Raw genomic sequence first — 15,376 nt, 5'->3', positions numbered from 1 at the left:
TATTGTTCCTATTGCTGTTCTTTCATCCTATCTTCGTTTTTTTTTTTTCATTTTTCCCAACCCTAATTTTTCTTCTGTTTTTCCTCTTTCTTCCTCATCATGTCTGCTGATTCTATCAACGATTTCACATCCAACAATTTCAATTCTCGAATCATTGATCTCACCACTGATCCGAGCACTGTTTTTTACATCCATCCTTCCGACACCACCGCCCAATCCTTCGTCTCTGAAAAATTCGACGGGCAAAACTTCATCACCTGGAAATCTTCTATGATTATTGGTCTTTCTACTAAAAATAAAATGTGCTTTGTTGATGGATCCTCATACAAACCATCACCCACTGCCCCTACATATCAAGCCTGGATTCGCTGTAATGATATGGTAAGAGGATGGATTCTTAAGTCTTTAAGTCCTATTATTGCCAAAAGTGTTTTCTTCTTCAAGACTGCTCAAGAAATGTGGCAAAATCTTGAAGAACGATATGGCCATACTAGTTCTACACAACTCTTTGCTATCCAAGAAGAAATAGCCACTATACAACAAGATAATGATGATATAGTTGTTTTCTATGCCAAAATCAAAGTTCTGTGGGATGAATTAGATGAGGTCAGCCCTTTGCCTAGTTGTGAATGCCTCCACTGTACTTACAACCTAACATCCAAATTCCTTAAGGTTCTCCATGAACAACGCCTTATGCAATTTCTGATGAAGTTAAAGGATGAATACAGACAAATTCGTAGTAATATCATTATGATGCATCCTTTGCCCACTATCACAGAAGCATACAAGATGGTCTTACAAGAGCAACACCACACCACCCTCACACAGAATAAAACTCACTCTGAACCTCTTGCTTTTACTGCTGACAGACTTTCACCAAACCAATTTCCCCCAAATAGATCCTATCTCAACAAAGGTAGACACATCTCTCACAAAGGCATCCTACCTACATACAAAGGAACAACCACAAAGACTTCTACTTTACATTGAGTCCATTGCCACTGTCCTGGACACACCATTGATAGATGCTACAAGCTTCATGGATATCCTAAAGATTACAGGACTCAAAACCAAAAGAAGTTTGCTCATCATTCCCAACTTGACATACAAGAAGAGTCCTCTACTCCTTCAAGATCTACTGATATGATGCATACAAACTTTACTCAAGAACAATACTCCCAGCTCCTCAATCTCCTTGAAAAACAAAATTCTGATGCTCTTTCCACACCACAGCAATCTCCTGATCAAAGCCTACACACTGCCTTCCTTGCAGGTAACATTTGTCTTTTATCTCACATTGAAACTGATTGGATTATTGATAGTGGCGCTACTGATCACTTTTGTTCTAACCTCCAAATGTTCCACACATACAAAAACATTGAGAATCAACACACTTTCATCACCATTCCTAATGGAACAAAAATCCAAGTCACACACATTGGCACTATTTTTTTAACAAAACATCTTCAATTAAAAGACGTCTTATATGTTCCAGATTTTCATTTCAACCTCATCTCCGTCCATAAACTTTGCCAAAACCTGAATTGTAACATCACTTTTAATAATCAAAATTGTTTTTTACAGGGTCCTACCCTTCCTAAGAAGATAGTTCTTGGTAAATTGAAATCTGGCCTTTACTATGCTAAAGAAGTTTTCTCCAGTAATTCACAACAGCCCACTCCTCCTATTCCTTCTGCTGGCAATGTCACCTCTTCTTCAAGCATCTACACACAACAAGCTAAACTCTGGCACTTAAGAATGGGTCACCTTCCTTTTTCCAAGCTCTCTCATGTTCTTCCTTTCTTTAAAAATAAACCAAAATACATTGACACTATCTGTCAAATATGCCCTGCATCCAAACAATGCAGATTATCCTTTCCTACTAGTGAAATAAAAAGTACTAAACCCTTTCATTTACTACATATTGATGTATGGGGACCATATAAACATGCTACCCCAAGCAACTGTAATTTTTTCATCACTATAGTTGATGACTTTACTAGATATACATGGATTCATTTACTTCAATATAAATCTGATTCTGTTAATGTTTTACAAAAGTTCATAGCATACATTGAAAATCAATTTCAAAGCAATGTTCAAATTATAAGAACAGATAATGCCAAAGAATTGTGTGAAGGTCCCATTAAAGATTTTTATTATACTAAAGGAATCACTCACCATACTAGCTGCATCAATACTCCACAACAAAATGGTGTTGTTGAACGTAAGCACAGACACCTTTTAAACACAGCTAGAGCTTTATCTTTTCAAGCTAACTTACCTCCAACCTTTTGGGGCGAATGTTTACTGTGTGCAACATATCTAATAAATAGAATGCCTCTATCTGTTCTTAAACACAAATCACCTTATGAATTATTACATCAATCCCCTCCTGTGCTTGATCACCTCAGAACCTTTGGATGTCTATGCTTTGTCTCCACATCTAAGGTCCACAGAACAAAATTTGATTCCAGGGCTGATGCTTGTGTTTTCTTGGGATATTCTCTCACATAGAAAGGTTACAAAGTTTTAAATTTACTCAATCACAAAGTTTTTGTTAGCAGAGATGTTATCTTCCATGAAAAGCATTTTCCTTATCATCACCAATTCAGCACCAACAATTCGAAACCACCCTTTCAATTCTTCCTTCCTGCTGACACAACACAACCTCAATCTCTCCACTATCTCACTGATGATCCCTACCCAACCTATTCCATTCCTCCCTTACAAACACCCACCTCAGGCTCTCCAAATCTCATACCTCTCAACACTGATCAACCAAGCAACCAACCTACTATTGACAGCAATACACATATTCCCCCCAGGACCTCTACTAGAATCTCCCATCCCCCATCATACTTAAATGATTATGTGTGTTCTAATATAATTTCTGATATTTCTAATCAACATTGGTGTAATCTGGTTACCTTGGACAACATTCCCACTAACAGTAAGTCCATTGTTTATGATTCATCCCAATTCATTGAACCCACTACATATAAACAAGCATGTAAAGATAAAAGGTGGATACAGGCTATGAATACTGAAATCACAGCCCTGAAAGCCAACAACACTTGGTCCTTAGTTGATCTTCCACAAGGAAAGAAGCCAATTGGATGTAAATGGGTCTATAAAATCAAACTCAACGCTGATGGAAGCATTGAACGCTTCAAAGCCAGGTTAGTTGCAAGAGGTTACACACAAACTCATGGTGTAGACTATGAGGAGACATTTTCTCCTGTTGTCAAATTCTCTACTATAAGAACTATTATTGCTGTTGCTGCTACTAAAGGTTGGTTTCTTTCTCAACTTGATGTAAATAATGCGTTTTTACATGGAGACCTTCATGAGGAAGTGTATATGAAGCTGCCAACAGGTATTCCTAATCCTAACAACAAAGTGTGTAAATTACACAAATCTCTATATGGGTTAAAACAATCATCAAGACAATGGTTTGCTAAACTCCACAATGAATTACTCCTCCAAGGATTTAAACAGTCCAAAAATGATTACTCTTTGTTTATCAATACCACTGATTCTTCCCTAACTATAGTTGCTGTTTATGTTGGATGACATTATTTTCACAGGTAACGACCCCAAAGTTATTACCCAGCTTAAAGATCATCTACATAAAGTTTTCAGTATCAAAGACCTAGGAAGATTGCAGTATTTCCTTGGCATTGAAGTATCCTATGTTCCACAAGGCATCATTCTCACACAGCATAAATACACCAAGGACATTCTCCAAGCCAGTGCCTTAAAAGATTTCAAAGCTGCTGCCACTCCCTTACCTCAAAACATGAAGTTAAGCTCCACTGAAGGAATCATCCTTGCTGACCCTCTCTATTATAGAAGCATAGTGGGAAAGTTGAATTTCCTCACTAATACCAAACCTGACCTGGCCTACTCTGTTCAAGCTCTTCATCACACTCTTGGCTATATTGCTCATACTTCTGGACAAGGTATTCTCATGAATGGAGCTGACAAACTCACCTTACAAGCTTTTTGTGACTCTGACTGGGCATCATGCCCTGATTCAAGAAAATCTATATCTGGCTACATCTTACAACTTGGCAAATCTCCTATTTCATGGAAATCCAAGAAACAAGCCACTGTATCAAGATCCTTTGCAGAAGCTGAATACAAAGCTATGGCAAACGCATCTGCTGAAATTACATGGATGGTTCGCCTGCTAAAAGATCTTAACCTCCCTGTTCTTGAACCTGTCACTCTCCACTGTGATAATCAATCTGCCATCCACATAGCCAAGAACCCCGTTTTTCATGAAAGAACCAAACACATTGCTATAGATTGTCATTTCACAAGAGAAAAAGTAATGGAAGGTCTCATTCAACTAACCTATCTTCCCACTTCTTCTCAGATCGCTGACATATTCACTAAAATTCTTCCCTCACACCAATTCAACAAACTCATGACCAATCTTGGCATGATATCTCAGCCTAGATTGAGGGGGGGTGTTAAGAATACTACTTATGTCCATGAACATATTACATAATTCCTTTTTTATCCCTCTCCTTTCTTGTCATGTATTATATATATTCCTTCCTTTCATGGGTTTTGTATTGTAAATTGTAATTGTAATATGCTGATTATGTTTGAATAACATATCCAATTGTTCTGCTCTCTGGGTTCCTACTTTCTCTTTTAACAAATTGAACTGTAAGTCTGTAATCTTAACTTGAAAATTTTGATCAACTCGAACTCAACCTAAACCAAATATAATCTAACCTAAAAATAACTCGATTCGAAAATAATTTTTCTGAAACCTGACCGATATATTTGTTGAACTTCAATTAAAAAATTTTTTTTTAATTTTTTTTATATATTTTTGTAAACCAAATAATGATTAGATACATATGGATGTAAAATTCAACTCGTACAACTACCAACTATACGCACAGATGCACTAGGCAACTTACTTAGTGGGGAATGGACTATTGTTAAGGGTGTTGCTAAACTTCGCCACCCTTTTTATTTTTTCGCCACCTCCTCCAAATGAAATTGCAAATTTGCCCCTGATTTTTTAAAAATTACAATTTTGCCACTCATTTCAAATTTTTTATTTATAATAATAATAATAATAAAAACAACAATAATAAAATTAAATAATAATAATTATTATTCAAAAAAAAAAAAAATTGAGTCGCCCAAAATTGGGCGACTGAACCATGGTCGAGTCGCCCAGATCTGGGCGACTCGACCATGGTTCAGTCGCCCAGATCTGGGCGACTCGACCATGGTTCAGTCGCCCAATTTTGGGCGACTCAATTTTTTTTTTCTTTTTTGGATAATAATAATAATAATAATAATAATATTAATACTAATAATAATAATTTATAGATTAATGTGGTCTATTAGCTCAGTTGGTTAGAGCGTTGTACTATTAATGTGAAGGTCACAGGTTCGAGACCTGCACAAGTCATTATTTAATAGTTATTAATTTTTTATCATATTTATAATAAAAAATTAATAATTATTAAATAATGGCTTGTTCAGGTCTCGAATCTGTGACCTTCACGTTATTAGTACAACGCTCTAACCAACTGAGTTAATAGACCACATTAATCTATAAATTATTATTATTAGTATTAATATTACTATTATTATTATTATTATTATTTTCCAAAAAGAAAAAAAAAAAAAAATTGAGTCGCCCAAAATTGGGCGACTCCACCATGGTCCAGTTGCCCAGATCTGGGCGACTCGACCATGGTTCAGTCGCCCAATTTTGGGCGACTCAACTTTTTTTTTTTGTTTTGTTTTTTGAATAATAATTATTATTATTTAATTTTATTATTGTTGTTTTTATTATTATTATTATTATTATTATTATTATTATTATTATTATTATTATTACTGTTATTATTATTATTAATTTTATTTATTATTATTATTTAATTTTATTATTGTTGTTATTATTATTATTATTATTATTATTATTATTATTATTATAAATAAGAAATTTGTAAGGAGTGGCATTTTTGTAATTTTTTAAACTACAGGGGCAAATACGTAATTTTAGGGGGGAGGGGGGTGGCGAAAAAATGAAAACGGGTGGCGAACTTTAAGGATTGGGATTGTTAATGGTTGACCAATAGCCCTACCTCTTTTTAAAATAAGTCTTCCATTAAAATAGTGAAACTTCATCCACATTATGATTTTAAGTAAATTTTGTATTTTAAATCATTATTTTTTTTTGAAGCCTTAAAATCATAAAATTTATACTTTTAATTAGTAGAAAAATTTTCATTATATATGTATGCTAATTGGAAAAATTGCAACGACCATTTAAAAAATATTTGATGACTTTATTGGTTACGTTGATCAACTCGAACTCAACCTAAACCAAATATGATCTAACCTAAAAATAACTCGATTCAAAAATAACTTTTCTGAAACCTGACCGATATATTTGTTGAACTTCAATTAAAAGCAAACTTTTTAATTTTTTTTATATATTTTTGTAAACCAAATATTGATTAGATACATATGGATGTAAAATTCAACCCGTACCACTACCAACTATACGCATGCACCGATGCACTAGGGAAGTTACTTAGTGGAGAATGGAGTATTGTTAATGGTTGACCAATAGCCCTACCTCTTTTTAAAGTAAGTCTTCCATTAAAATAGTGAAACTTCATCCACATTATGATTTTCTCAAAAAATCTGTTTAATAATCCTGTTATTTAGTTTCCCTGTCCAAATATAACTCTTATCTCTTGCAATACTCCACTTTTTCACCATTACCAATTATCGGTATCAAAATAAACATGAACTTAACCAAATTACTCTCCTTTTTAGCTGTTCTTCTCATTTCCATTATCCCAAAAACATCAGCCCAATTCGAATTCAAGTACAAATTATGTGGAGAAAGCGACACAAATTTCCACACTTACCAAACAAATCTCAACACAACTCTGAATTCTATGTCTTCAGACACTCAAATCAAGTACGGCTATTACAACTTCACTTCTGGCAAACAACCCGACAAAGTCGAAGCCATGGCACTCTGCAGGTAATTCCCGTCCCCAACTCAATTCTCCCATTTAATTAATTTGTACTCTTTTTAGTTGTTCTCACGAGAAATATTTATAAAACTTAAGAAAATTATAAATTTTTAGACGGTGAATATATTTTTTAATATTTCTTTTGCATTATTATACTTGTTTTATTTGATTTTTTATGCAATTTAATGATTCGTTAATCATTTATATATTGAATTATGCCCGTCCAAAAATTATAAGTTAATATTATGAAAGTATGTGATTAGACGATTCACACAAGATTCTACTTGATTATATTTTTTCTTATACATTAGCCGCAATATATAATACATTAGCCGCAATATATAAATTAAGATTGAACGATGAATAGTGTCTACAACCATTCTCTAGCAAGAATATTAAAACGAAGTAAGTTTTAAATTTGAGTAAGTAAATATAATAACCATGAATGTTAAAAAATATTAAAATAAAGTTACTGAAAAAATAAGGGGACCATACCTATTAACAAAATATTTTAATAAAGTTCGAAATCCACCATAAACAATATAAAAATGTTAAAATGAAGTTAATAGAAAATATAAAAAACTATAAACATTATTAAAATATTAAAATAAGGATGAACAAGATTAATTATGTTCAAAAATTTGTAATATGAATAAAAAGATTTTAAAGGAAACAACAAATAAAACAGTCTAATAGAGATAACTAAAATGAACGGAGGGCTTATAGAAGTATTTTATCATAAGATTTTACAGTATTGTTTTTGAAATTGTGTAAAATTTCTAGAAAAAATTACCTAGAATAATCCAAACTTTTTATAATTTTCCTACAATAATCCTACTTATTGATTAACCATGAATAAACCCAATGACTTGCTATAGTAGGTAATTCAAAAAAAAAAATAATCTGAAAATTAATTTAAAATTAAAAAAAAAAATTTAAAATTTACATAAAAAATTCTAAAATAATAACAAAATCATAAATTTTCATTAATATTTTTCTAACATATTTTTTGACATTTTATTTTAATTTATCTTTTTAAAAAAAACATAAAACTTGCTATAGCAAGTCATTCGGTTACGGGGTTTACTCTTTGTAAAATAGCCGTCAAAGTTGAGATTATTGATGGTTAATCAATAATTGAGGTTATTGTAGAATAATCGTAAATAAGTTGGATTATTCTAGGTAATTTTTCAAAATTTCTATCAAAATTTTCTTAATCCACGACTGACGACAGTGCAGGTCCGATGTTACTGTGGATTCGTGCCGGTCATGTGTCCAGTCCTCGGTTGCTACTCTCCCGACGATTTGCCCCAATACAAAAGATGCATTTGGTTACTTTGAAGACTGCCTATTATATTACACTAATTACTCTGCTTTTCATGTTCTTACCGATCAGCCACAATACACGCTTCGTTTTGATGGAAATGTTACCAACATGCCCAACTTTAACAGTACTCTTACTAAATTGATGTACCATTTGAAGAATCAGGCTTCTTTGGGTGATTCTGAAACGAAATTTGCTACAGGAAAGCTTAATATTAATTCCAATCAGAGTTTGTACGGTCTTGTTCAGTGCAGTCCTGACTTGTCTATGGTTAATTGTAGTACGTGTGTTCAAAGGTTGATTAATAATACGTTCTCAAGATATTTTATCTATGTTAATAAAAAAGGGTCATTGTTTATGGCTGAAGGAGGAAGGGTTGTTGCCCCGAGCTGCAATATTCGGTATGAGCTCTATCATTTTTATGATAATGTTACTTATGTAGCTCAACCACCCACACAGCCACCGCAGTTACCACAGTCATCGGCTTCCCACACTCATCAAGGTAAAGATTTTTATATGAACTTCATTTTCAAAATTATGTTTCCTCCATTCCATATTACTTGCAACATATAGGATTATTACACTATCCATTTATCACTTTTAATTTGCGTTAGGTTAAAATATAGTTAAGTATGATCTTATATGATTTTTTTTCACTACAAAGATTATTAATATAAAATTTTTATAATTTTTTATTTTGTATAATTTGAAATATTAAGGATTAAATTAGTGTATTAAACTGCATGAAAAAGCATATGTTGCAACTAATTTGGAACAGATGAAGTATCTAATTAACTTAAAATATTAATTGATTATATCTTAGCTTCTCTGACATGCTAGTATGTCTCGTCAAATATTACAAAAAAATAATTAAAATATGTCAAATCTCCATTTTTTTTTGTTTAAGTATATACTCTCTCCAATTCACTATAATGTCTCATTTGCTTTACACATTTTACCCAATGTACTTATTCAATTCTTAATATCTCTAATTATGCATAATTAAAAATTATGAAAAGTTGATATGAATAATTCTTGCAACGAAACGAATCAAATAAGATCCCACTTGACTATGTTTTAACTTATAGATTAATAATACAATACAAATTAAGAGTAAGAGATAAATAGTATCCAAAAAGCAAATAGCACATTAGTGCTCAATTGGAGGGAGTATTATCTATTTAAGGTAACCAATTAATTGAGCTTAATTTTGGTTTATTGAATTTCGTTTTTTCAATATTAATATCTTTGTTGATGTATAAATTATTTACCGAAGATGAGTTTCAGTGTGAATACTTTGAATAATTTTCTAGTACGCCATCTGTTTTCTAATGTTTTTCTCTTTTAAAATATATTATTTTGAAGAGAGAAATTTAATTAAAAATTTTAAGACATTTATAAATGATAAAATATATTCATGTAAGATCTTGTTAGATTCGTCTTAAAATATACTTTTTTATTATATATTTTTTATAATTTTTTATGATACGTATTTAGAGAATTAAGACTCAAAATTTACTTTAAAAACTGTGCAAAAAGTAAATGGGAAGAACATTAGGAAACAAAGGGAGTAATTACTAATATATTCGATTAAACTTCCTCTTAATCATATATATATATATATATATATATATATATATATATATATATATATATATATATATATATATATATATATATATATTAAACTTCCTCTTATATAAATGTAGGATCAAATAAGAAGTATTTAAAATGAGAAGCGTGAGAAGGATTTTTATTTGATTTTGTTTGGTTACTATATATACAAAAAAGGATACTATGTTATAAACTAAGAACATTTTAACAAATATTTCATAGTTACCTTTCTGTGTATACAATTATGAGTTTTTGGCTCAATCGTGACCAGAGATTTTTTTTATTTTAGTGAAATCAAGGGTGTAGAGTCCTTTTTACCCTTCTCATTTTCAACCCATTCTCAATGGATCCCTTATATATATATATATATATATATATATATATATATATATATATATATATATATATATATATATATATATATATATATATATATATATAATTATTTGTTATTGAGTCGCTAATATTAAATATTCTAAAAATAGAATATATAATATGTTCTAAAGTTATATAATAGTCAATTTTATCTTTTGATTGGTTTGATTTTTGACAAGATATCAAACTTGACAAAAATTCATGTGTTCAACTTTTATTCCCCCTTGCTTTTAATTAGAATATTTAGCCGTTAAGCCACAAGTTTGAGGCTGAATTGTTGCATCCAAGGCCCTAGTATGAAATTGAAATATTAGAACGTGACAATTCGTCACATACTTTTACCGTGGTCCACTTGTGTGGACACGGGACACCTGTGGGCTCGGGCCGACAAACCCACGGATCAAGAGCTTTGATTTGCACATACACTTGGTGAGGTTCATTGTTTTTTGCTAAACCATATGGTAGTAGGAAGGTTAGCTCACCCAATATATACATAAGTCAACAACCCACTATTTTATCGATGTGGAATCTTGTTTCACTGAAGTATTTTCGAGCTCTAAAGTTTTAATTTAGTTGGTTGCTTAAATAAATTATTAGAATATCATAGATGGCCTATACTTTAAAAACATGAATCATTGAATTGTTTTGTGTGCTGTTTATGTAGATGTAAAGAGCAGGAAGTCGAATAAAGCCGCTGTTATTGTGGCTCCAATTGTGGGGTCATTGGTACTTATCATCATCATCATAGCTGCCATATTCATTCTACTAAGCAAGAGAAAACAGGGAACATTTTCAAAATCATTTAGCAGTAAGATATGCTACTAATTTGGTATATTAAAAATTAGTAGTACTATAATTTTTCAGTCCCCCTTTTTTTATTCTGTTACTATTTTCTTTTATGAAAATAGAATATACAACTGTGATAATTTTTCTTAGATACTATGTTATTTTTTCACCTGAATGCATGGCTGCAAATGCAGTTAAATTATTAATTTAATATTGTTCATATATATGATTAACAGAAGAAGAAATGGAAGCTCTTCAGTCCTTGCAATTTAGTGTTGGGACAATTAAGGTAGCCACTGATAACTTTGCTGATGAAAATAAGCTTGGAGAAGGTGCATCCGGAACTGTATACAAGGTAACCACCTCTATTTTATTTTTAAATTCTACTATGCAAATTCGTAGTCATATCAAGGGTTCAAAGATTTATGTAGTAGTTTTTTGTACAATTATTCTCGTGAAAGACTATTTTTAAGTTAGATAGTATCAAAACAAAGAGCCTATATTGTCAAATTTGAACTATTTAACCCATGTATGGAGCCTATCTCATTGTAAAACCCAAACCCCCTTATACAACAAATGTGTGTTTTTAGTTTCGTGTTATAACTGAATTTAATAAAATAACTTATTAACATCTGCACTTCTCATCTGTCAAGTTGTGGATAATATTTGCTATTAAGGATTAATCCACAATGGTAAAATTGCACACACAATGAGATAATCCCTTTAAACTCTATCTGAGCGGGAATCTAAGTGGAAATCATTTAATGACAGATAATGAAAACTTATTAAGATGTTAACTATCTTATAATATAATATACTCCAAAAAGCTGAAAACCTTTAGTAAACTTAATTCTTTCTAATATCAACTAATTTTTGTTATCATAGTAGTTATGTATAATCATCTATTTACTGTTACATTGGGATTGAATTGTTTTTTGATTTTATATGATAATAATATAAACAAACGTATAAGAACGTACTACATGTTTTTTTAATTCAAATTAGGGGAAGCTGCCTGATGGGCAAGAAATAGCAGTGAAGAGGTTTGAAAGGAATGCTATTCTGGGGGATGCACAGTTCAAAAATGAAATTTTGACCCTTGCCAAGCTTCATCATAGAAATCTGGTGAGACTTTTAGGATTCTGCTTGGAAGAAGAAGAAATGCTACTTATATATGAATTCGTGATCAATAGAAGCCTCGACAATTTCCTTTTCGGTTAGTAGTCGATCTACGTTATTCCTCACAACAAATTTTACCGCATACTTAATTTGTCAAACGGATGATTCTATAGTAGTTAGTTTTTAAAGCAGACATCTAAACAAGTACATGAATCCAGATCCAATGCACCGCGCATCTATGAACTGGGAAACACGTTATAAAATTATAAATGGTGTTGCAAGGGGAGTCCTGTACCTTCACGAAGATTCTAGACTGAGGATTATTCATCGTGATCTCAAAGCTGCTAATGTTCTGCTAGATGCAGATTTTAATCCAAAGATTGCAGATTTCGGTACAGCAAAGTTGTTTAAGATCGATCAATCACAAGCGGTGACTAGCAAAGTCGTTGGCACCCAGTAAGTATTATAACCTTATGATCATCGCTCACCTCTTTTCTTTACATCCTTCTTTAAGAAACGACATTAATGGTTTCTTGCAGCGGATATATGCCACCAGAGTATCTGGCTCAAGGTCAAGTTTCGTTGAAATCGGATGTATTTAGCTTCGGTGTGCTTGTTTTGGAGATTGTGAGCGGGCAAAGGATTAGCTCTTTCAGAGCTGCAGAAACTTCAGATAATCTGCTAACTTTTGTGAGTGTAATCCTTAATACTCACCCATCATTTTATTGCAACACAAATCAAATAAACCTTTTCTGAACAATATATGATATTTGTTTTCATAGGCATGGAAGAATTGGGTTGAAGGAAATGCTTGGAATCTAGTAGACCTTGTACTACCCTCTGCTTCTAGTGCTGAAATACTGAGATGCATACACATAGGTTTACTGTGTGTTCAGAACAACATGGTAGACAGACCTACCATGTCTTCCGTTTTACTTATGCTCAGTAGCGTCTCTATGACTCTCGATGTGCCTTCGCAACCAGCGTTTTTCACCCAGAATCCTAAACTTCCGACTACCCCTTCACAAGGGAATGCTACTGATCAATCTAATAGCTCACCGTACTCAGTTAATGGGGTTACCATTACAGAGCTCCAACCTCGATGATAATACGATGTATACACTTCGGTTTTAAAGTATTTCCTCAACCGGCTAACTTTAAATTCCATATATAGCAAAAAAAAAAAAAAAAAACACACTACATGTATGTATTATGTACAAATAGGCTATTGCTATAATATAATTGTAATATAGTCACATAAGATAAAGAATATATATAAATGTCACCTTTTATCATACAGATCACATTTCAACAGGAATGAATTGCATAAAGAATAAGGAGTGAGCGAAACATTTATTGTGTGGATGGTATTAATAGAGAGAATGTTAGGTTGTGAATAAAAGAAAATGAGGACATGTAGCAAAAGTGAAAATAGAAAATATTGATAATTAAAAGAGACAGAGGAAGTACATTTTTAATGCCTCTAGTTACGGCAGTACCTGCCATGCACATTAGTGAACACATCCTTAGTAAAAATGGAAACAAATACAAAAGACGATAAGGCCATTGGACGCATGACCCAACACTCAACGGGTGGACTAAAAGTCACCGAGTTACCTGCCCTGCACATTAGTAAAAACAACATTACTTGCACTCAAAACCCAAGGCGTGTTTCTTCTATATGGAAAAGCAGGACGGGCTGTTACAGAAGGTAGAATTACGGATTGGCTGCTGAGCGTAGACAAGATTGATGCAATTGTTGGACGTCTAGCTGCATCTTCTTGAACACACAATAATCCGATATGGACGCTCTATTTATTTCAGAGATTGAATAACATCCTCCAATATTGGCATCCACCAACTTTTGAGAATTCCCATCATTCCAGATCTCCATGCCTGTGGAGAAGCATAATAGCAATGTTACTTGTTAGCACTTTGAACGGGGATCTTTTTAAGTAGGGCGTAATTGAAAATTAATAGTACTCGGTACTCACATAATCTAGCAAGTTCTCATCTTCTCCTGGTTCGGATACATTATTCTTATGTCCACTGAACACCTCCAAAAGTATGATTCCGAAACTAAATACATCTGACTTCACTGAGAAATTCCTGGTGGAAGCATACTCGGGTGCCATGTATTCACTGAACACATAAACACAAGAAATCATGACAAGCAACGATTGAGATATAGAGATTGGAAGGTTGGGAGCTTTCAACTTACAATGTACCAGCAACTCGACTAGTATTTCCTTGAGTTTGATCGATCTCAAACTGCTTTGCCATTCCAAAATCTGAAATTTTGGGGTTCATTTCTCCGTCCAATAAAATGTTGCTAGGCTTGAGATCCCGGTGGATAATCCTGAATCGAGAATCTTCATGGAGATACAAACTTCCTCTTGCAATTCCCATTATGATCTTTTGTCGAGTTTCCTACTTTAATTGGACTCCCCTCTTTGTATCTGCAGTTTCAAGTTTAAACCATGCATGACAAGCATGAGCATTTAGAAATTTTCTCAAGTTTCCTGATTTTATAAAAAATAAAAGAAGTTTGAGATGCAATGTCAGTAGTACCAAATAAGAAGCGATCAAGGCTCTTATTTGGAAGGAACTCGTAGACAAGTATTTTTTCCTCTCCTTGCAAGCAGAATCAATAAAGTTTGACGAGATTCTTGTGCTGCAGCTTTACTGCTAAGCTTGCTTCACTTTTGAATTCCCTAATGCCTTGCTTTGAGCTACTTGCAAGCCGCTTAACAGCTATTGGTTGTCCATCAGGAAGTGTTCCCTGAAGTTTACCGGGACGAGAAAACACAGTCATACATGTATACCGAAATGACAATAAGAACATGAATGAAGTTAAATATAAGAGGTCTTACAATCTAAACCAAAAATGAAAACATACCATTTAAATGACTCCAAATCCACCTTGACCTATTTTATTAGCTGAGGAGAAGTTGTCAGTTGCAACTTTTATAGCATCAAATTGTAAGTGCAGATTTTCCATACTCTCAATCGCATTAAGCCCTGCAAATTACATACCATCATACCGATGCAAACATCACTTGTAGAAGATACATATTAGTATACATAGTGCAAAAACAATGTTGAATCACATTGCATCTGTCAT

At 32.7% G+C, this 15,376-nt stretch overlaps 1 protein-coding gene and 1 pseudogene across 2 annotated transcripts; one reads left to right on the top strand and one right to left on the bottom strand.

Moving 5' to 3' along the window:
• Window positions 1-6,662: 6,662 nt before the first annotated feature.
• LOC130815096 (cysteine-rich receptor-like protein kinase 44) lies at window positions 6,663-13,865 on the top strand. Of its 2 annotated transcripts, none has more exons than XM_057681445.1 (8): window positions 6,663-7,042; window positions 8,274-8,860; window positions 11,012-11,155; window positions 11,370-11,488; window positions 12,139-12,349; window positions 12,471-12,708; window positions 12,792-12,942; window positions 13,035-13,865. In XM_057681445.1, the coding sequence occupies exons 1-8, from the start codon at window positions 6,798-6,800 to the stop codon at window positions 13,356-13,358; spliced, it is 2,019 nt and encodes a 672-aa protein (XP_057537428.1). In that variant the 5' UTR covers window positions 6,663-6,797; the 3' UTR covers window positions 13,359-13,865. The 2 variants fall into 2 exon arrangements, with proteins under 2 accessions (XP_057537428.1, XP_057537429.1); XM_057681446.1 differs by having other exon boundaries at window positions 6,744-7,042; window positions 8,269-8,860.
• LOC130815101 (cysteine-rich receptor-like protein kinase 34) lies at window positions 13,865-15,248 on the bottom strand (annotated as a pseudogene).
• Window positions 15,249-15,376: the final 128 nt, after the last annotated feature.

The sequence above is a fragment of the Amaranthus tricolor genome, chromosome 6 (genome assembly GCF_026212465.1).
Source record: "Amaranthus tricolor cultivar Red isolate AtriRed21 chromosome 6, ASM2621246v1, whole genome shotgun sequence".
In the NCBI taxonomy this organism is placed as follows: domain Eukaryota; kingdom Viridiplantae; phylum Streptophyta; class Magnoliopsida; order Caryophyllales; family Amaranthaceae; genus Amaranthus; species Amaranthus tricolor.
This window is presented reverse-complemented; position numbering and strand designations above follow the sequence as displayed.

Bases quoted from the DNA above. Each gene is read 5' to 3' on its own strand.
- LOC130815096 (XM_057681445.1), top strand. From the start codon at position 6,798: ATGAACTTAACCAAATTACTCTCCTTTTTAGCTGTTCTTCTCATTTCC. The intron at 11,489-12,138 runs GTAACCACCTCT...AATTCAAATTAG, and splicing joins CATCCGGAACTGTATACAAG to GGGAAGCTGCCTGATGGGCA. The intron at 12,350-12,470 runs GTTAGTAGTCGA...ACATGAATCCAG, and splicing joins CCTCGACAATTTCCTTTTCG to ATCCAATGCACCGCGCATCT.